This window comes from Lutra lutra, chromosome 3 (assembly GCF_902655055.1).
Source record: "Lutra lutra chromosome 3, mLutLut1.2, whole genome shotgun sequence".
Taxonomy (NCBI): Eukaryota; Metazoa; Chordata; class Mammalia; order Carnivora; family Mustelidae; genus Lutra; species Lutra lutra.
This window is the reverse complement of record NC_062280.1, coordinates 50,577,045-50,598,370: the sequence shown is the minus strand read 5'-3', so window position 1 is coordinate 50,598,370 and position 21,326 is coordinate 50,577,045. Positions and strand designations below refer to the sequence as shown.

General features: G+C 40.7%; 3 protein-coding genes across 3 annotated transcripts in view; all 3 read left to right on the top strand.

The window, feature by feature from the left end:
- LOC125095382 (nebulin-like) overlaps positions 1-8,855 on the top strand; it is a 34,471-nt gene extending 25,616 nt beyond the window's left edge. Inside the window, 11 exon segments of the mRNA XM_047721712.1 lie at positions 1,902-2,018; positions 3,679-3,783; positions 3,870-3,977; positions 4,070-4,174; positions 4,588-4,686; positions 5,724-5,828; positions 6,844-6,922; positions 6,925-6,950; positions 7,036-7,149; positions 8,511-8,612; positions 8,714-8,855. Of these exon segments, the coding sequence (XP_047577668.1) occupies positions 1,902-2,018; positions 3,679-3,783; positions 3,870-3,977; positions 4,070-4,174; positions 4,588-4,686; positions 5,724-5,828; positions 6,844-6,922; positions 6,925-6,950; positions 7,036-7,149; positions 8,511-8,612; positions 8,714-8,830 (1,077 nt within the window). The 3' untranslated portion in view covers positions 8,831-8,855.
- Positions 8,856-8,921: 66 nt separating this feature from the next.
- On the top strand, positions 8,922-14,891 carry LOC125095383 (nebulin-like). Its single transcript, XM_047721713.1, is given in 9 exon segments — positions 8,922-9,016; positions 10,240-10,338; positions 11,857-11,878; positions 11,881-11,960; positions 12,724-12,831; positions 12,917-13,030; positions 14,389-14,490; positions 14,592-14,698; positions 14,787-14,891. Coding segments are annotated over 8 exon segments (696 nt in total). The 5' UTR covers positions 8,922-8,929; the 3' UTR covers positions 14,676-14,698; positions 14,787-14,891.
- A 1,268-nt stretch (positions 14,892-16,159) lies between these two features.
- The window catches only part of NEB (nebulin), a 179,435-nt gene continuing 174,268 nt past the window's right edge, over positions 16,160-21,326 (top strand). The window contains exons 1-7 of the mRNA XM_047721711.1: positions 16,160-16,211; positions 17,735-17,839; positions 18,385-18,492; positions 18,578-18,691; positions 20,053-20,154; positions 20,256-20,363; positions 20,452-20,556. Coding sequence (XP_047577667.1) covers positions 18,581-18,691; positions 20,053-20,154; positions 20,256-20,363; positions 20,452-20,556 — 426 coding nt within the window. The 5' untranslated portion in view covers positions 16,160-16,211; positions 17,735-17,839; positions 18,385-18,492; positions 18,578-18,580. The remainder of the gene's footprint in view (positions 16,212-17,734; positions 17,840-18,384; positions 18,493-18,577; positions 18,692-20,052; positions 20,155-20,255; positions 20,364-20,451; positions 20,557-21,326) is intronic.

Genomic DNA, 21,326 nt, shown 5'->3' with positions numbered 1-21,326 from the left:
TGTAAGACCTGAGATGCCTTTTAGACATCTGAGTGGAAATGTTAAGTGGGCAGTTGCCTGCACAAGACTGAAGTTTCAGGGGAGATATCGGGAAGGGTTGTATAAATTTGGAAGACATCCGTATATGGATAGTATTTAACATCGTAAGACCGGACACCATCAAGGGAGCAAGTGTAGACTGAAAGCTCTAGGACTGAACTCTGGAGTGTCCCCATGCGAACACATCAGCGCGATGAGGTGGGAGTAGAGTTGGGAGAGAGTGGGAAGCAAGTGAAGGGAGAAGAGGGTGATCAGCTGTGTCAGATGTTTCTGACATGAATTTACCCGCGTCTGGTCTCTGACAAACTTAAGAGCAACTTGGTTGAGTCTGCTTAGAGAGGGCTCAAGAGTGGATGAGAACAGAGATTTAGAAGAATATAACTGTACTCAGCTTTTTCAAAGTATTTTCCTGAAAGGAAAAGAAGAAAATGAGGTAGTGGCCGAGGGATACGTGGGTGAAGAGGGGATTCTTTTAAGATAGCAAAAACACTGTGTATCTGCGTTGATGGGAAAAGTCCACACTGTGGAAGGAAAATAATCTCTTTCGGAGGCAGAAAGAGTGGCTGGAGTGATATCCTTGAGTAGGTGAAAGGGGAAGGGTTCTGGTACTTAACAGGAGGGGAAACTTTGCCACAAGTCCCGACAGTTTATCCGTAAACAGAAGAAGAGGCCACATATCCCAGATGTAGGTAGGGAGATAAGGGTGTGTGTGGAATTTCTTTTCTGGTTGGTTCCATTTTTCAATAAAGTTCATAATTCTGTAAGATAGAAAGTTATGTCTTTAATTCTTGTAGAGTATTCCCTGTGAGTCTTCTGTGGCTGCTGTAGAGGGTGGTGCCTCTGTCTTTCAGCTGTGTATCTCCTGCCTTTGGAGACCAAACTGATTATATTTGGTTTTTGAGGTTCTCAAATGTTGGTAAGCTACCTAGGAGTCTTTGAACTGTTGTGTATTCTACAGCTGTGTTGCCACAATAAATGGCAGGCACTGAGGATCAGGGTCAGAACTAGGATCGGTTTCTTGTTCTCCCTTTGGGCATGTTCCTGATAGGGGCTTTGGGGCGCTCATTAAAAGCTTCTGCTAGGGCGCCTGGGTGGCTCAGTGGTTTAAGCCTCTGCCTTCAGCTCAGGTCATGATCTCAGGATCCTGGGATCGAGCCCCACATCGGGCTCTCTGCTCAGCGGGGAGCCTGCTTCCCCCCCTCTCTCTGCCTGCCTCTCTGCCTACTTGTGATCTCTGTCAAATAAATAAATAAAATCTTAAAAAAAAAAAGCTTCTGCTAAAACTGGAATTGAAGGTGCAAAGTGGGAGGGCGGAAAGAAGAGGCGAGGTTGTCATCCTTCACTCAGCCTCCAGCCCTTTCCTCTTGCTTCTGATGTACATTAGATACACACATGCTCACGCACAGCCACAGATGAAGCATACGATTGAGGATGCTTCTGGTTTGCTTTCTTTAACAGTGTGTTGGCAATTAGGCAGCTGGAGGCTAAGAGCTAAATGAGGGTTGTGGAGCAGCAAGTGTCTGGGACATGAGGCTCTGTCATTATCTATGTGTGTCTTTTTCTCTTGGAGGGCGGGGACCAGGTCTTACTCTTTCTTGGACCTGTCCCAGAGCCAGTGCATAATTGATCCCCTATGGACATTTTTGAATGAATAAATGAATGGGAAGAGAAGTTAGCCTGGATATTGATGCACTTGCTCTGCTGCTGTTATGAGCTACTAGGAGTATTTTGTTTGTAAAATGTCAAGCTGCCACTCTTCTAGAGAGAAAATTGATTGCAAAACCATGTCATAATATCCATAATAGAGACGAGAGCAAAAATAACCCACAGCATTACTTTCTCATTTTATTTCACTCCTACAGGTAAAATACAAAGAAGACTATGAAAAGAATAAGGGAAAAGCAGATTATAATGTACTTCCTGCTTCAGAGAACCCACTGCTCCAGCAGCTGAAGGCGGCAGGAAATGCCCTGAGTGATGTAAGTACATTCTTGTCAAAAAGTGTTTTTTTTTTAACCTTAGCTACCAGAGAGATGAGATTCTGCTCCTATAATACATATATAACTAAATGACTAAGTGCATATATAACTTTGCAAATACTTTAAGATTCTAGTGTCGCAGTTCCCCTGGAACCATTTACCCACAGGAAGACAGGCATGCCTCTGAGTATGATGTGTGTCAGTTTTGGTGGGGGGGCTATGGATTCAGCTCCATGGGCAGAGAAATCCTCATTTGCTTATAGGCTCTGGTGCCTGAGCTTCCATATGGGCAAAGAGTACACTGTAGGAAATACATGTGATCTGATCCAGGCAGAAGGAGACTTCGAAAGGGGAGGAGAGTGAGAGATGAAATTGTGCGTGTGCCCTGCCCTTGTGTTCATCAAGCGGGGCAAGGACAAATGTCCCGTGTCTCACTGCTTCTTCCCCTTACCTCCACCATTCTCTGTGCAGATCCTGTCCCTAGAAACAACCATTTGCAGACAGTATGACTTAAAAGATGGCTCCCTGAGCCTTCACAGGAGTTTCTCCATGTGGAATTAAGAGTCTGACCAATTCATTAGACTTAAAATTGATTGGATAAATGAGAAATGGCATTAAGAGACTAGAAGCCTGAGACCACTTTGACTGTACAGAAAGAGACTGAACATGTGATCAGTTGCATTTTTCCCTTATAGTTACACTGTATTAAGCTTTCCCAGTATTTGAGAATTATACACGGTTCTCTCTGCAGGTTAGTTTTCTTTGTCCCTCAAATTAAGTCAGCACCATAGAAATGTGTACATGCAATTGATGAAGGGGGTGAATGGAGTTGGGGTGGCAGGTGAGAGAGTCAGTGTGTCTGTCCAAATAGCCCTGTTGGGAAATCAGTGCAAAGCAGGTCTCCTGTTTCCTAGATGAAGGTCATCTTTAGCAAACATCTAAAAGCCCGGGTTCAAATCTCCTTTGCTGATAAAGAGAACAATATAAAAATTTGAAAACCAAATAGCACCATTTACAGTCTCTAAACCCAACATGAGAAAGTGACAAGACCTACTTTCTCAGTTGCACCTTTAAAATCAGTAGTTGTTTATTGTTATTGTTAGAGCTAAATTGACATCCTAGCGGAGAAGAAGAGTGAGTGGGTTTATCATCTGAGTTCTTGGGTATACTGTAATTTTAAGATACACTATCTGTTTGCAGAAGGCTTTTCCCTTGGTGGAAGGAGGAAGAGAGTGCATGTACTTCTCAGCATATACTCAACTTTTTTGTGAAGGTTTATTTAAAAAAAAAATTCACTGTTGCTCAGAATATTCGTGTCTGTCGTGACACCATCAGTGAGGGACGAGTGTGTGAGTTGGGGGAGGGAAGACCTAGCAGAGCTGAAATACACACAACTCGCCACAACTAAGGTCTTGGTCTGAGTCAGTGTACTAGTTTCTAGATCCTTTGGTGACCATTGAAAACCTAAGCTTTACAGTCATTGCTAATAGAAGAAACTTATCATTCACCACATCCCAATGTCTGATTGTCAATTTTTAAGACCGTTGGCAGGCAATATATTTTTTTCTTCTTCTTTTGTTGAGTGTTGGGAAATACAAGTGTTATAATCAGTGTGGGAGTGACAGGAATCTACTTTAACTGATTTTTTTTTTTTTGACAGAAACTCTACAAGGAAAACTATGAAAAGACAAAGGCAAAGAGCATAAATTACTGCGAAACCCCCAAATTTCAACTTGATACAGTTCTGCACAACTTCACTAGTGATGTAAGCAGTCCTGTGGTCACTACTTCTGTTAAGAAAAGATCCATTATTTCCCCCAATAAATACATGAAATGTGTTTTGTCTTTCAGACTAAATACAAAGATTCCTACTTGAAGAATATTTTGGGACATTATGTTGGCAGCTTTGAGGATCCATACCATACGCACTGCATGAAAGTTACAGCTCAAAACAGTGACGTAAGTGCCAAGACAATCCGGTAGCTTTCCAACACGTCCTTAGGGCATGAATAAATGGTTGCATCCTTGTATCTGATTTCTTTTCCTCCTAGAAAAACTACAAAGCAGAATATGAAGAAGACAGAGGCAAAGGCTTCTTCCCTCAGACTATAACTCAAGAATATGAAGCAATCAAGAAACTGGATCAGTGTAAAGATGTGAGTCTGTGATAGGAACTTGGAACATCCTGCCGCCTGCGGCCTCTAGGGGTTAAGAAATACCTACAATGTTAAAACACTTCTCAAATAAATGCAAGCAAGGAAATTGCAAGAAACAAAATTTATCTTGTAGTAGATGAACTGATTTCCCCTATTGTCGTCCATACATTTCAAGAGCTAGTTCTAGTTCATTTCCCCAAAGGAGGGTTATTTCTCATTCTTCATTCTGAAGAATGAGAAAGTTTCTTGTACAGATGTGACCGTATCTGTCAAAAACAGGGCAGTCTAATCAGAAGACAGCCGTGGGTTTGATTAACTACAAGTTTCTTTTCCTTTGGGGAATGGATTCTCCTTCCTTGGCCTCTAGGCCAACTTGGATTTGACTGCTAAAATGATTCCTTTTTTCTCCATAGCATACCTACAAAGTCCATCCAGATAAGACAAAATTCACTCAAGTCACAGACTCTCCTGTTCTGGTGCAAGCCCAAGTCAATTCCAAACAACTGAGTGATGTAAGTTCCTTTAAATATGCAGAAAATCCAGTTGGGAGGGATAACCTAACATAACTCTGCATATAAAATCCAGTGACTTGTCACATTTGCCAAAAAAGGGCTAAGTATGTTTTAGCAAAATTAACTTGTCTATATTTGTAATCACCTAAAATATCTCCTTATTTACTTGCCTTGCATCTTCTTGGATGGATATCAATGATAGCTGGTTCTAGAAGGGGAACTGATGCACGTTACTGCCCTGGAAAGAACATGAGTTCTTGAGTCAGACAAGACTGGGTAAAATTCCAGCTCTGTCTTTACAACCTGGCAGCACAGGCAAACTGTTGAACCTCTCTATGCCTCTTATTGCCCTTTTGTAATTTGTGGTTGCTTTGAGAGTAAATGGAAGGAGGTATGAGCGGATATACCCTGGCCCAGAGCGGATATTCAATACATGAGATGTCTCTGTCTCAAATACATTTTTGGGAAATGGAGTTTTTGAGATAAGTTTTATCACATGAGTTTTAAGTATGAACTCCCAAGCTTGTGTTGAACTAAACAAAACAGTGAAAGTAACCTCAGTCAATTTATGACCAGAAATCAAGTCTTCACATAAGAGTCTTAACAAACCATAATGTACATGTGGGGACATAACTAGGTTTGTTAGAACATTTTCCCAGAGAGTGAGCATTGACAATGATAAGAGAGAAAGGGCTGTGAGTCTCAGAGTCCCCTGATTCCGAGGGCCCATTGTGGTATGGTTGGAGAGGCAGCATATGTGAGACAGCCATCACCTTCCAGGACAGTCCTACGCCAGTGACAGGTGTGATATTACCCGTGTTATCGATAACGCAGAGTGGCCCACCCTAGTTCTGGACTTGTGTCTTGATCTTAACAACGCTGTCAGTTATTTAAACAAAATGTATTTTACATTTTATTTTATGAAATGTACCACACAAGGTTTTTGTATTTGGGGACAGTTGTTCTTTAATACTAATTGTCTCCTTTACTGTCTGTCTCTCTCCCTCTCTGTCTGTCTCTCTCACTTTCTGTCTCAGCTGAACTACAAAGCAAAGCATGAAAGTGAAAAGTTCAAGTGCCACATACCTCCAGATACTCCTGCCCTCCTCCAGCACAAAGTCAACGCCTATAACCTGAGTGATGTAAGTTCCCGTGTACTATGCCATGGGCTATCCTGACAACCTGTACTTTTATTTCTGGATTGCTTCACTGAATAAACACGTCTGTGTTCAAGATGGGAAGAACATTTAAACTGTGTATCACGTCCCTGTGCCTCTGCCCACATATCTTTGAATTCACCTTGTAAATGTAGATAGCAATGTTGTAAGTAGCTTCATACAATCAGACAGTCTTAGTATGGTTTTTTTTTTTTTTTTCCAGTCTTAGTATGTTTTAACCAACCCTCCAAATGCCACCACTCATGTAGGTGTAACTGTGAATCATACTGTTAGAGATTTTAGCCATATATTCATTTATGCTATGCTATAATTAATTTTCACCCAGGGCCTGGTTTTTTAGATAGTTTCATTTTATTTATTCCTCAGATGTGTAATGACCCTTATTTCCCATAAATGGTGCTCATTTCTACATGTAAGAGAGCTTACACTAAGATATACAGGGTATTCAAATGGCATTAAGGCCAAGTATCCATTGCTACCTTTCATTTTCAAAAATTAATTATAGAGAAAAGTCAAATTCCCTTTGGAGGAGTAGGGTAGATCTCCGTTTCTTCCACAATTCTATAAATAAGTACTCAGGTTATCCAGCATCAATGAGTATTGTAATGAGTCATGACTTTTCAGAGGACTTTGAGATCAAATGAAAGTGATATCTTTAGATCACAAAAAGTAAATTAACTATCGAACATTTGTGCCACTCTGTGAAGTACTCAGTGTTAGGAATCAGATATTAGTATGGTCGCTAAAATGAGGTTAATTTGATGAAAGATTCTAGTGAGGAGTAGAGAACCTTGAGCTTGGGAAGTTAGAAGCTTCAGCTTGAAGAGAAATAACCAAAATATGCACAATTTTCTGGACAATAAAAACGGTCTATTTATTTCGCATTAAGCCTGAGTATTGAGATGCTCATTACTCTTTAAAGTGTGGTAAACATGCATATCATTTTTGCTGATTCCTTTGTTAAAATGTTTCTGTCCAGAATATCTACAAGCATGACTGGGAGAAGAGCAAAGCGAAGAAATTCGACATTAAAGTGGACGCCATTCCCCTGCTGGCTGCCAGGCCAACAGCAAGATCGCCAGCGATGTGAGTGTGGCCTGGGCGCCTGGGCAGGGGGCCCGCAGTGACGGTTCTGGGTGGGTGGGAACCAGCACATGTGATGTCTTTACAGGTGATGTACAAGAAAGACTATGAGAAAAATAAAGGGAAAATGATTGGAGCCCTGAGCATTAATGATGACCCCAAGATGCTGCACTCTTTGAAGACGGCCAAAAACCAGAGTGATGTGAGTGTCTTTGTAAATCACTCTTATTTTCAGATGTGGCTACACTTACTGTTTAACATAACTTCAGACGGGGTGTTAGCCTAAATGAAATCTCAGATTCAGGAGGACAAGTCATACCCGAAATCCCGTGGGGAAAAGATGATTAAGTTCCTCATTCTTAGGATGTCTCTGTACTTTGAGACATGAGTGAATATTGTAAATGTTTCCTTAATCTTTTCATGCCATCTGTTTTATTAGGGAGAAAATATACTAGCAATAGCGTTTTCTTCATTGCTTTTCCAGAAATGAGCTTAACACCTCAGTATGTATAAATACATAGTCATTCCATGTCATGATCTGACTTCAGGTACTTTGCAAAAATATATATAGAAAAGTAAAAGGCAAGAAGTGAGAAAATCAAGCAAAAGAACAATAAAGTAGGAAAACTAGATGAATCATAACCTCAAGAACAAAATATTTTACTTTAAGAAGTCTATAAAATACTGATCTCATTTTAAAGAACTAAATATTAAAACTCTTTATAAAAATTACTTCTCTAACTCACAGCAGAAAAATACTCCTTATTCTATATCATTTATGTTTGTCTTCACTGAGTATATTTTTGGATTTCTATATGGTAGAATTAAGACTGTAGAAATACATGATACCTATAACAAAAGGGGAAAACCACCTTATCATGTATAATTAATTATGAGGAAAAATATTAGCCAACTTCCAAATGTGTTGTAAAACGCATTTTCATCAAGGGCTGAACTGAATACTTTTCTAGGACTGTGCCTTAGTATCTAAGGTCCACCTTATATCTTTTACCTGATTTTGCACTATTTAAAAAATTCATTTCCTTCAAACACATTCAAGTGGACAGAATTATTTTAAGACAAAAAACTGCTTAGCAGCGTTGGCACACTGTGGTGTATTCTGACTGAGGACTGTTAGGATAAATAACACCAAGTACGTACGTGGTTATTAGCTGACTAGATTCTTTTTTTTTTTTTTTAAGATTTTATTTAATTATTTGACAGAGAGAGATCACTAGCAGGCCGAGAGGCAGGCATAGAGAGAGTGGGGGGAAGCAGGCTCCCTGCCGAGCAGAGAGCCCCATGTGGGGCTTGATCCCAGGACTCTGAGATCATGACCTGAGCTGAAGGCAGAGGCCTTTAACCCACTGAGCCACCCAGATTCCCCAGCTGACTAGATTCTTCAAGACATGAAACTCCACCATATTCATTCTGCCTCTTTTGCCTTGTGGAAAGTAAATGCTGAAAAAAATACAAAATTTGCCATTTTGGTTAAGTATACAACGAAGGGAATGGCTTTTAAACCATGAGATACATTTTTCTTTGATTTTCTTCCTTCGACAGAGATTATACAAGGAAAACTATGAGAAGACAAAAGCGAAGAGCATGAACTACTGTGAGACCCCCAAATATCAACTTGACACTCTGCTGAAGAACTTCAGCGAGGTTCGGAAGGCTGTGGTTGCCCCTGGGCTTTGAGGCCTTTTCTTCTGTTTGACAAATAACATACCTGATTGACATATCTGTCAATATGCTTTCTTTTTCAGGCCAAATACAAAGATGCATATGTACAGAATATTCTGGGACATTATATAGGCAGCTTTGAGGACCCATATCAAATTCACTGCATGAAAGTCTCAGCTCAAAACAGTGATGTAAGTTGAAGACCATTGTTCTGTCTCTCAGTGACATTATTTGGGGGCATTAACAGTCCTCATCTATTTTTGCTCTTTCTCATTACAGAAAAAATTACAAAGCAGAGTATGAAGAAGATAAAGGGAAAATGCTATTTCCCTCAGACAATAACACAAGAATATGAAGCAATCAAGAAGCTAGACCAGTGTAGAGACGTGAGTCAGGGGCCCTGAGTTCTTGAAAATGGGGTTTGGGATCCTTGTGCCATCTAGTGGTAATTTTAGTAGGAGTTTAACTACTGATATCGAGTGGTTAGCAGATGTTAAATTTTAAATTTGGGGTGAAAATTGGGGAGCATAAAAATTGCTGTGAACAAACCTATTGGTTACAAAAGAATTTGTGGCTTTATTTATCTCCCAGTAGCAAAGTATACATACATGGCTTGGTCTGGGGGAGGGAAGGCAAGATAGGGAAATTTCTGAGAGGTAGGTGTTCATTTGTTTAATGAATTCACGGGAGGAGCTAGCTCGTGTTAGACACTGTCCTTGATGCTGGGAAAGAAGAGGGAACAAGGTGGGCTTGCCTCTGGGGAGCATGCATTTGCGAGGGAGAGACAAACAATAAACAGAGAACCCAGAAAGAAAAAGATCTCAGACAATGATAAGACAACACATGTGGAGTGATGTTATAGAATTAAATAAATTAGAATGATGCGGGAGAGGGAGACTGCGTGGGAACCAAAGACTGGGTGCCTAAGGAGGGTCCAAGGTGGAAATGTGCAGCCACGGCCGTATCGAGGTGAGAGCAACTGGAAGAACGGCCTAAGGAGAGAACAAACTTGGCACTTAAGGCATTGAAAAATATGAGGGAGCTGAAGGGCACTAAGGGGGTTACAGTGGTAAGAGGGCGACATGGTAGGAGATGGAGGGAGGACGGAGATTCTGTAGGGTAGGGCTCATCAGCCAAGGCACAGTTTAGGTGACTACCAGTCCCATGGAGGGCCGTTGCAGGGCTTCAGCAGGAGGAAGATGAATCCGGTTGCTGAATTGCAGCAGGGAGACCAGTTTGGAGGCAGCGTCAGGAGACAGAGATTGAGAGAGAGAAATTGAGAACGTGTCAACCAAGTGTTCAGGAAATAAACTCTCTTTTTTAATTAGATTTTATTTATTTATTTGAAAGAGACAGAGAACCAGCACGGGGAGGAGCGGAGGGAGAGGGAGAAGCAGACTCTCCTGCTGAGCAGGGAGCCCCGACATGGGTCTCAATCCCAGGACCCTGGGATCATGATCTGAGCCGGAGGCAGATGCTTAACCAACTGAGCCACCCCGGCACCCCAATAAACTCTATTTTTAACTGGAGACTTTTTATAAGTTAGTGTGTATTTGAACAAGAATATAAAGATACATTATGAAATTTCATGAAAGAATGTCTTTTCTAGCATACATACAAAGTTCATCCAGATAAGACCAAGTTCACAGCCGTCACTGATAGTCCTGTGCTGCTGCAAGCCCAGCTCAACACGAAACAGCTCAGCGATGTAAGTACCTTGATTTGTGCAAGTGTGGATGACCTAGAATGCCGTGTTTATTTAAAATACAGGCATTTTCATGCTCAATCTTCATGGGCTCATCTCTCTACCCACCAATGTCATTTTTCAAGATTTGTTCATTACAGTGCAAAGGAAGCTGCTAGATCGGAATGCAGCCTCAGGGAAAATGGTGCTAGACAATAATAAAATAAATAATATTTCTTCAGTAAGTCACCAATTCTTAGTGGAGAATTTGCCCATTAGGGTCTGTCACATACCCAAATAATGCATACTAAAACTTTATGGCACCGTAAAGACAATGAGTATCTTTGCGTAGGTAACAAGGGAAGTATTTCCCATTCTTTAGTTGGCCAATGAAGACTTTACAAAAAGCCAAAGAGTGCAGAAACAAGGAAGACATCAGGCAGTGAGAAGAAAACTAATACAGGGTGATGATAGAGAATTCAAACAGACAAGTGAGAGGCAGTGAGTGGGCGGACCTTTCAAGTTGAGTGGTCAAGGAAGTTCTAACGCAGAACAACCCAGCCATGCAAAGATCGGGGATGAGCAGCATTGCTTCTAGAAACAATCACATTCATGCGGGTCACCCAGTGATTCACCCAGAGAATACAGGTTCTCAGCTCCTCAGTGATGCTGACACTGCTGTTGGTCGACCACACTTTGAGTAGCAGGGTGCTAATGTAGCGAAGAGTAGCACAGCCTTCTCAGGAAGGAAAACACGTTCTATTCTACTCTAAAACGTGCTTTACTATCACAGTGAGCTCATTTGCAATTAGTAAAGAAGGAAATGGCATCAGTATAACCCAGGAGTCCCTATCAGTTCATTATGCAACTTTCCTAACTTAGTAACAATTTATGCCTCAAGAAAGAACAGCCAAACCCTAACATCACTGATGCACCTGAACTTGGCAAGCAGCAGAGGATTGGGGTGCTGTATGCAGTGTCTGGTCACCACACACTCTTCCTGTTGGTCGTGATAGGCCATGGCTCTGGTTTGGAGGTGCTTAGTATACAACACTCAATCCTGTGTATTTGCCTTTTGCTCCAGAATTCAACAGCCTCATTTTCTCTTTATACTCCCTTCCTTCCACCTACGGCACCTTTTAAAAAAATTTAAAGTGCTGTGTTTTTTATTTAGCAGAATGTATGTATCTTTTAAACTGTGTTAGCATTTTAATTATTTAGCATTATAACCTTTTTTGTTATTTCTCCGATCATAGAATTTAATAGATTTTGAGTGTTCCTGTCCTGAAAGGACAGCCTAAAAGTTTAGATCCAACTGCGAGTTTCCCCACACATACACCATGATAGCATTTACAAAATGACACCTCAAGTTGGATTACACTCTGATCTCGAAGGTGGGAGTGAGGGTCAAAGCCCTATACTGGACTTTGGACAGATGGCCTCTTTGAGACATGTTTCTAAAAAGGATAGAAATAACTTAGCCGCTTATATACCGATGAGAAAATTCTGACAACAAACTGGCTATCTTCTGTTGTTTTCCAGCTGAATTACAAAGCAAAACATGAAGTGAGAAGTTTAAGTGCAATGTACCAGCAGATGCTCCACAGTTTATCCAACACAAAGTCAATGCCTATAACTTAAGTGATGTAAGTATCAAAGCCACAGAAATCTATCATTATGTGCCCATGTAAAGAGGAAATGTTATGGGTGTTTAAAAAGACCCCATTAGGAGTTATGCAACTAACCAGCTATGATGATTGTGTCCAGAGTATCAGTGGAGCTTTTAAGGCCTAAATGCTGGGAAGGCTCTTACTTAGCCATCCTATTTCATTTTCCACAGTCTCTTTTACCATCAGAAATCCTCAGCTGGGCGCCTGGGTGGCTCAGTGGGTTAAGCCGCTGCCTTCAGCTCAGGTCATGATCTCAGGGTCCTGGGATCGAGTCCCACATCGGGCTCTCTGCTCAGCAAGAAGCCTGCTTCCCTCTCTCTCTCTGCCTGCCTCTCCATCTACTTGTGATCTCTCTCTGTCAAATAAATAAATAAAATCTTTAAAAAAAAAAAAAAAAAAAAGAAATCCTCAGCTAATCTCTAGAGTTTTGCAAGATCTCTTCTATAGATGTCATATTTCACCTTCTTCAAGTGGCTCTCTTTTTACACTGCCCTTTATACATCAGTGTGGCAGAATCTTTTGAAAGCTCACAGGATATTAAAAAGGCATTTAGTATTATATGGTGGTAGGTGGGAAGCTGGATGACAGATTGATGAATAATTATACTACCATTTGGTAAACTTACTATTTGTAGGTGAAGAAGTCTACATATACAAATTTTCAGTCTGTTTCTTATTTTACTGGATAAAGCTGTGTCGGCTGTTGTTCTTACAATTCTTTTGATGAAATTTCTGTCCAGAATATCTACAAGCATGACTGGGAGAAGAGCAAAGCGAAGAAATTCGACATTAAAGTGGACGCCATTCCCCTGCTGGCTGCCAAGGCCAACAGCAAGATCGCCAGCGATGTGAGTGTGGCCTGGGCGCCTGGGCAGGGGGCCCGCAGTGACGGTTCTGGGTGGGTGGGAACCAGCACATGTGATGTCTTTACAGGTGATGTACAAGAAAGACTATGAGAAAAATAAAGGGAAAATGATTGGAGCCCTGAGCATTAATGATGACCCCAAGATGCTGCACTCTTTGAAGACGGCCAAAAACCAGAGTGATGTGAGTGTCTTTGTAAATCACTCTTATTTTCAGATGTGGCTACACTTACTGTTTAACATAACTTCAGACGGGGTGTTAGCCTAAATGAAATCTCAGATTCAGGAGGACAAGTCATACCCGAAATCCCGTGGGGAAAAGATGATTAAGTTCCTCATTCTTAGGATGTCTCTGTACTTTGAGACATGAGTGAATATTGTAAATGTTTCCTTAATCTTTTTCATGCCATCTGTTTTATTAGGGAGAAAATATACTAGCAATAGCGTTTTCTTCATTGCTTTTCCCAGAAATGAGCTTAACACCTCAGTATGTATAAATACATAGTCATTCCATGTCATGATCTGACTTCAGGTACTTTGCAAAAATATATATAGAAAAGTAAAAGGCAAGAAGTGAGAAAATCAAGCAAAAGAACAATAAAGTAGGAAAACTAGATGAATCATAACCTCAAGAACAAAATATTTTACTTTAAGAAGTCTATAAAATACTGATCTCATTTTAAAGAACTAAATATTAAAACTCTTTATAAAAATTACTTCTCTAACTCACAGCAGAAAAATACTCCTTATTCTATATCATTTATGTTTGTCTTCACTGAGTATATTTTTGGATTTCTATATGGTAGAATTAAGACTGTAGAAATACATGATACCTATAACAAAAGGGGAAAACCACCTTATCATGTATAATTAATTATGAGGAAAAATATTAGCCAACTTCCAAATGTGTTGTAAAACGCATTTTCATCAAGGGCTGAACTGAATACTTTTCTAGGACTGTGCCTTAGTATCTAAGGTCCACCTTATACTTTTACCTGATTTTGCACTATTTAAAAAATTCATTTTCCTTCAAACACATTCAAGTGGACAGAATTATTTTAAGACAAAAAACTGCTTAGCAGCGTTGGCACACTGTGGTGTATTCTGACTGAGGACTGTTAGGATAAATAACACCAAGTACGTACGTGGTTATTAGCTGACTAGATTCTTTTTTTTTTTTTAAGATTTTATTTAATTATTTGACAGAGAGAGATCACTAGCAGGCAGAGAGGCAGGCATAGAGAGAGTGGGGGGAAGCAGGCTCCCTGCCGAGCAGAGAGCCCCATGTGGGGCTTGATCCAGGACTCTGAGATCATGACCTGAGCTGAAGGCAGAGGCTTTAACCCACTGAGCCACCCAGATTCCCCAGCTGACTAGATTCTTCAAGACATGAAACTCCACCATATTCATTCTGCCTCTTTTGCCTTGTGGAAAGTAAATGCTGAAAAAAATACAAAATTTGCCATTTTGGTTAAGTATACAACGAAGGGAATGGCTTTTAAACCATGAGATACATTTTCTTTGATTTTCTTCCTTCGACAGAGATTATACAAGGAAAACTATGAGAAGACAAAAGCGAAGAGCATGAACTACTGTGAGACCCCCAAATATCAACTTGACACTCTGCTGAAGAACTTCAGCGAGGTTCGGAAGGCTGTGGTTGCCCCTGGGCTTTGAGGCCTTTTCTTCTGTTTGACAAATAACATACATGATTGACATATCTGTCAATATGCTTTCTTTTTCAGGCCAAATACAAAGATGCATATGTACAGAATATTCTGGGACATTATATAGGCAGCTTTGAGGACCATATCAAATTCACTGCATGAAAGTCTCAGCTCAAAACAGTGATGTAAGTTGAAGACCATTGTTCTGTCTCTCAGTGACATTATTTGGGGGCATTAACAGTCCTCATCTATTTTTGCTCTTTCTCATTACAGAAAAATTACAAAGCAGAGTATGAAGAAGATAAAGGGAAATGCTATTTCCCTCAGACAATAACACAAGAATATGAAGCAATCAAGAAGCTAGACCAGTGTAGAGACGTGAGTCAGGGGCCCTGAGTTCTTGAAAATGGGGTTTGGGATCCTTGTGCCATCTAGTGGTAATTTTAGTAGGAGTTTAACTACTGATATCGAGTGGTTAGCAGATGTTAAATTTTAAATTTGGGGTGAAATTGGGGAGCATAAAAATTGCTGTGAACAAACCTATTGGTTACAAAAGAATTTGTGGCTTTATTTATCTCCCAGTAGCAAAGTATACATACATGGCTTGGTCTGGGGGAGGGAAGGCAAGATAGGGAAATTTCTGAGAGGTAGGTGTTCATTGTTTAATGAATTCACGGGAGGAGCTAGCTCGTGTTAGACACTGTCCTTGATGCTGGGAAAGAAGAGGGAACAAGGTGGGCTGCCTCTGGGGGAGCATGCATTTGCGAGGGAGAGGACAAACAATAACAGAGAACCCAGAAAGAAAAAAGATCTCAGACAATGATAAGACAACACATGTGGAGTGATGTTATAGAATTAAATAAATTAGAGTGATGCGGGAGAGGGAGACTGCGTGGGAACCAAAGACTGGGTGCCTAAGGAGGGTCCAAGGTGGAAATGTGCAGCCACAGCCGTATCGAGGTGAGAGCAACTGGAAGAACGGCCTAAGGAGAGAACAAACTTGGCACTTAAGGCATTGAAAATATGAGGGAGCTGAAGGGCACTAAGGGGGTTACAGTGGTAAGAGGCGACATGGTAGGAGATGGAGGGAGGACGGAGATTCTGTAGGGTAGGGCTCATCAGCCAAGGCACAGTTTAGGTTGACTACCAGTCCCATGGAGGGCCGTTGCAGGGCTTCAGCAGGAGGAAGATGAATCCGGTTGCTGAATTGCAGCAGGGAGACCAGTTTGGAGGCAGCGTCAGGAGACAGAGATTGAGAGAGAGAAATTGAGAACGTGTCAACCAAGTGTTCAGGAAATAAACTCTCTTTTTTAATTAGATTTTATTTATTTATTTGAAAGAGACAGAGAACCAGCACGGGGAGGAGCGGAGGGAGAGGGAGAAGCAGACTCTCCTGCTGAGCAGGGAGCCCGACATGGGTCCTCAATCCCAGGACCCTGGGATCATGATCTGAGCCGGAGGCAGATGCTTAACCAACTGAGCCACCCCGGCACCCCAATAAACTCTATTTTTAACTGGAGACCTTTTTATAAGTTAGTGTGTATTTGAACAAGAATATAAAGATACATTATGAAATTCATGAAAGAATGTCTTTCTAGCATACATACAAAGTTCATCCAGATAAGACCAAGTTCACAGCCGTCACTGATAGTACCTGTGCTGCTGCAAGCCCAGCTCAACACGAAACAGCTCAGCGATGTAAGTACCTTGATTTGTGCAAGTGTGGAATGACCTAGAATGCCGTGTTTATTTAAAATACAGGCATTTTCATGCTCAATCTTCATGGGCTCATCTCTCTACCCACCAATGTCATTTTCAAGATTTGTTCATTACAGTGCAAAGGAAGCTGCTAGATCGGAATGCAGCCTCAGGGAAAATGGTGCTAGACAATAATAAAAATAAATAATATTTCTTCAGTAAGTCACCAATTCTTAGCGGAGAATTTGCCCATTAGGGTCTGTCACATACCCAAAATAATGCATACTAAAACTTTATGGCACCGTAAAGACAATGAGTATCTTTGCGTAGGTAACAAGGGAAGTATTCCCATTCTTTAGTTGGCCAATGAAGACTTTACAAAAAGCCAAAGAGTGCAGAAACAAGGAAGACATCAGGCAGTGAGAAGAAAACTAATACAGGGTGATGATAGAGAATTCAAACAGACAAGTGAGAGGCAGTGAGTGGGCGGACCTTTCAAGTTGAGTGGTCAAGGAAGTTCTAACGCAGAACAACCCAGCCATGCAAAGATCGGGGATGAGCAGCATTGCTTCTAGAACAATCACATTCATGCGGGTCACCCAGTGATTCACCCAGAGAATACAGGTTCTCAGCTCCTCAGTGATGCTGACACTGCTGTTGGTCGACCACACTTTGAGTAGCAGGGTGCTAATGTAGCGAAGAGTAGCACAGCCTTCTCAGGAAGGAAAACACGTTCTATTCTACTCTAAAACGTGCTTTACTATCACAGTGAGCTCATTTGCAATTAGTAAAGAAGGAAATGGCATCAGTATAACCCAGGAGTCCCTATCAGTTCATTATGCAACTTCCTAACTTATTAACAATTATGCCTCAAGAAAGAACAGCCAAACCCTAACATCACTGATGCACCTGAACTTGGCAAGCAGCAGAGGATTGGGGTGCTGTATGCAGTGTCTGGTCACCACACACTCTTCCTGTTGGTCGTGATAGGCCATGGCTCTGGTTTGGAGGTGCTTAGTATACAACACTCAATCCTGTGTATTTGCCTTTTGCTCCAGAATTCAACAGCCTCATTTTCTCTTTATACTCCCTTCCTTCCACCTACGGCACCTTTTAAAAAATTTAAAGTGCTGTGTTTTACATTTTTATTTAGCAGAATGTATGTATCTTTTAAAACTGTGTTAGCATTTTAATTATTTAGCATTATAACCTTTTTTGTTATTTCTCCGATCATAAAATTTAATAGATTTTGAGTGTTCCTGTCCTGAAAGGACAGCCTAAAAGTTTAGATCCAACTGCGAGTTTCCCCACACATACACCATGATAGCATTTACAAAATGACACCTCAAGTTGGATTACACTCTGATCTCGAAGGTGGGAGTGAGGGTCAAAGCCCTATACTGGACTTTGGACAGATGGCCTCTTTGAGACATGTTTCTAAAAAGGATAGAAATAACTTAGCCGCTTATATACCGATGAGAAAATTCCTGACAACAAACTGGCTATCTTCTGTTGTTTTCCAGCTGAATTACAAAGCAAAACATGAAAGTGAGAAGTTTAAGTGCAATGTACCAGCAGATGCTCCACAGTTTATCCAACACAAAGTCAATGCCTATAACTTAAGTGATGTAAGTATCAAAGCCACAGAAATCTATCATTATGTGCCCATGTAAAGAGGAAATGTTATGGGTGTTTAAAAGACCCCATTAGGAGTTATGCAACTAACCAGCTATGATGATTGTGTCCAGAGTATCAGTGGAGCTTTTAAGGCCTAAATGCTGGGAAGGCTCTTACTTAGCCATCCTATTTCATTTTCCACAGTCTCTTTTACCATCAGAAATCCTCAGCTAATCTCTAGAGTTTTGCAAGATCTCTTCTATAGATGTCATATTTCACCTTCTTCAAGTGGCTCTCTTTTTACACTGCCCTTTATACATCAGTGTGGCAGAATCTTTGAAAGCTCACAGGATATTAAAAAGGCGTTTAGTATTATATGGTGGTAGGTGGGAAGCTGGATGACAGATTGATGAATAATTATACTACCATTTGGTAAACTTACTATTTGTAGATGAAGAAGTCTACATATACAAATTTTCAGTCTGTTTCTTATTTTACTGGATGAAGCTGTGTCGGCTGTTGTTCTTACAATTCTTTTGATGAAATTTCTGTCCAGAATATCTACAAGCATGACTGGGAGAAGAGCAAAGCGAAGAAATTCGACATTAAAGTGGACGCCATTCCCCTGCTGGCTGCCAAGGCCAACAGCAAGATCGCCAGCGATGTGAGTGTGGCCTGGGCGCCTGGGCAGGGGGCCCGCAGTGACGGTTCTGGGTGGGTGGGAACCAGCACATGTGATGTCTTTACAGGTGATGTACAAGAAAGACTATGAGAAAAATAAAGGGAAAATGATTGGAGCCCTGAGCATTAATGATGACCCCAAGATGCTGCACTCTTTGAAGACGGCCAAAAACCAGAGTGATGTGAGTGTCTTTGTAAATCACTCTTATTTTCAGATGTGGCTACACTTACTGTTTAACATAACTTCAGACGGGGTGTTAGCCTAAATGAAATCTCAGATTCAGGAGGACAAGTCATACCCGAAATCCCGTGGGGAAAGATGATTAAGTTCCTCATTCTTAGGATGTCTCTGTACTTTGAGACATGAGTGAATATTGTAAATGTTTCCTTAATCTTTTTCATGCCATCTGTTTTATTAGGGAGAAAATATACTAGCAATAGCGTTTTCTTCATTGCTTTTCCCAGAAATGAGCTTAACACCTCAGTATGTATAAATACATAGTCATTCCATGTCATGATCTGACTTCAGGTACTTTGCAAAAATATATATAGAAAAGTAAAAGGCAAGAAGTGAGAAAATCAAGCAAAAGAACAATAAAGTAGGAAAACTAGATGAATCATAACCTCAAGAACAAAATATTTTACTTTAAGAAGTCTATAAAATACTGATCTCATTTTAAAGAACTAATATTAAAACTCTTTATAAAAATTACTTCTCTAACTCACAGCAGAAAAATACTCCTTATTCTATATCATTTATGTTTGTCTTCACTGAGTATATTTTTGGATTTCTATATGGTAGAATTAAGACTGTAGAAATACATGATACCTATAACAAAAGGGGAAAACCACCTTATCATGTATAATTAATTATGAGGAAAAATATTAGCCAACTTCCAAATGTGTTGTAAAACGCATTTTCATCAAGGGCTGAACTGAATACTTTTCTAGGACTGTGCCTTAGTATCTAAGGTCCACCTTATATCTTTTACCTGATTTTGCACTATTTAAAAAATTCATTTTCCTTCAAACACATTCAAGTGGACAGAATTATTTTAAGACAAAAAACTGCTTAGCAGCGTTGGCACACTGTGGTGTATTCTGACTGAGGACTGTTAGGATAAATAACACCAAGTACGTACGTGGTTATTAGCTGACTAGATTCTTTTTTTTTTTTTTTAAGATTTTATTTAATTATTTGACAGAGAGAGATCACTAGCAGGCAGAGAGGCAGGCATAGAGAGAGTGGGGGGAAGCAGGCTCCCTGCCGAGCAGAGAGCCCCATGTGGGGCTTGATCCCAGGACTCTGAGATCATGACCTGAGCTGAAGGCAGAGGCTTTAACCCACTGAGCCACCCAGATTCCCCAGCTGACTAGATTCTTCAAGACATGAAACTCCACCATATTCATTCTGCCTCTTTTGCCTTGTGGAAAGTAAATGCTGAAAAAAATACAAAATTTGCCATTTTGGTTAAGTATACAACGAAGGGAATGGCTTTTAAACCATGAGATACATTTTTCTTTGATTTTCTTCCTTCGACAGAGATTATACAAGGAAAACTATGAGAAGACAAAAGCGAAGAGCATGAACTACTGTGAGACCCCCAAATATCAACTTGACACTCTGCTGAAGAACTTCAGCGAGGTTCGGAAGGCTGTGGTTGCCCCTGGGCTTTGAGGCCTTTTCTTCTGTTTGACAAATAACATACATGATTGACATATCTGTCAATATGCTTTCTTTTTCAGGCCAAATACAAAGATGCATATGTACAGAATATTCTGGGACATTATATAGGCAGCTTTGAGGACCCATATCAAATTCACTGCATGAAAGTCTCAGCTCAAAACAGTGATGTAAGTTGAAGACCATTGTTCTGTCTCTCAGTGACATTATTTGGGGGCATTAACAGTCCTCATCTATTTTTGCTCTTTCTCATTACAGAAAAATTACAAAGCAGAGTATGAAGAAGATAAAGGGAAATGCTATTTCCCTCAGACAATAACACAAGAATATGAAGCAATCAAGAAGCTAGACCAGTGTAGAGACGTGAGTCAGGGGCCCTGAGTTCTTGAAAATGGGGTTTGGGATCCTTGTGCCATCTAGTGGTAATTTTAGTAGGAGTTTAACTACTGATATCGAGTGGTTAGCAGATGTTAAATTTTAAATTTGGGGTGAAATTGGGGAGCATAAAAATTGCTGTGAACAAACCTATTGGTTACAAAAGAATTTGTGGCTTTATTTATCTCCCAGTAGCAAAGTATACATACATGGCTTGGTCTGGGGGAGGGAAGGCAAGATAGGGAAATTTCTGAGAGGTAGGTGTTCATTTGTTTAATGAATTCACGGGAGGAGCTAGCTCGTGTTAGACACTGTCCTTGATGCTGGGAAAGAAGAGGGAACAAGGTGGGCTGCCTCTGGGGGAGCATGCATTTGCGAGGGAGAGACAAACAATAAACAGAGAACCCAGAAAGAAAAAAGATCTCAGACAATGATAAGACAACACATGTGGAGTGATGTTATAGAATTAAATAAATTAGAGTGATGCGGGAGAGGGAGACTGCGTGGGAACCAAAGACTGGGTGCCTAAGGAGGGTCCAAGGTGGAAATGTGCAGCCACAGCCGTATCGAGGTGAGAGCAACTGGAAGAACGGCCTAAGGAGAGAACAAACTTGGCACTTAAGGCATTGAAAATATGAGGGAGCTGAAGGGCACTAAGGGGGTTACAGTGGTAAGAGGCGACATGGTAGGAGATGGAGGGAGGACGGAGATTCTGTAGGGTAGGGCTCATCAGCCAAGGCACAGTTTAGGTTGACTAC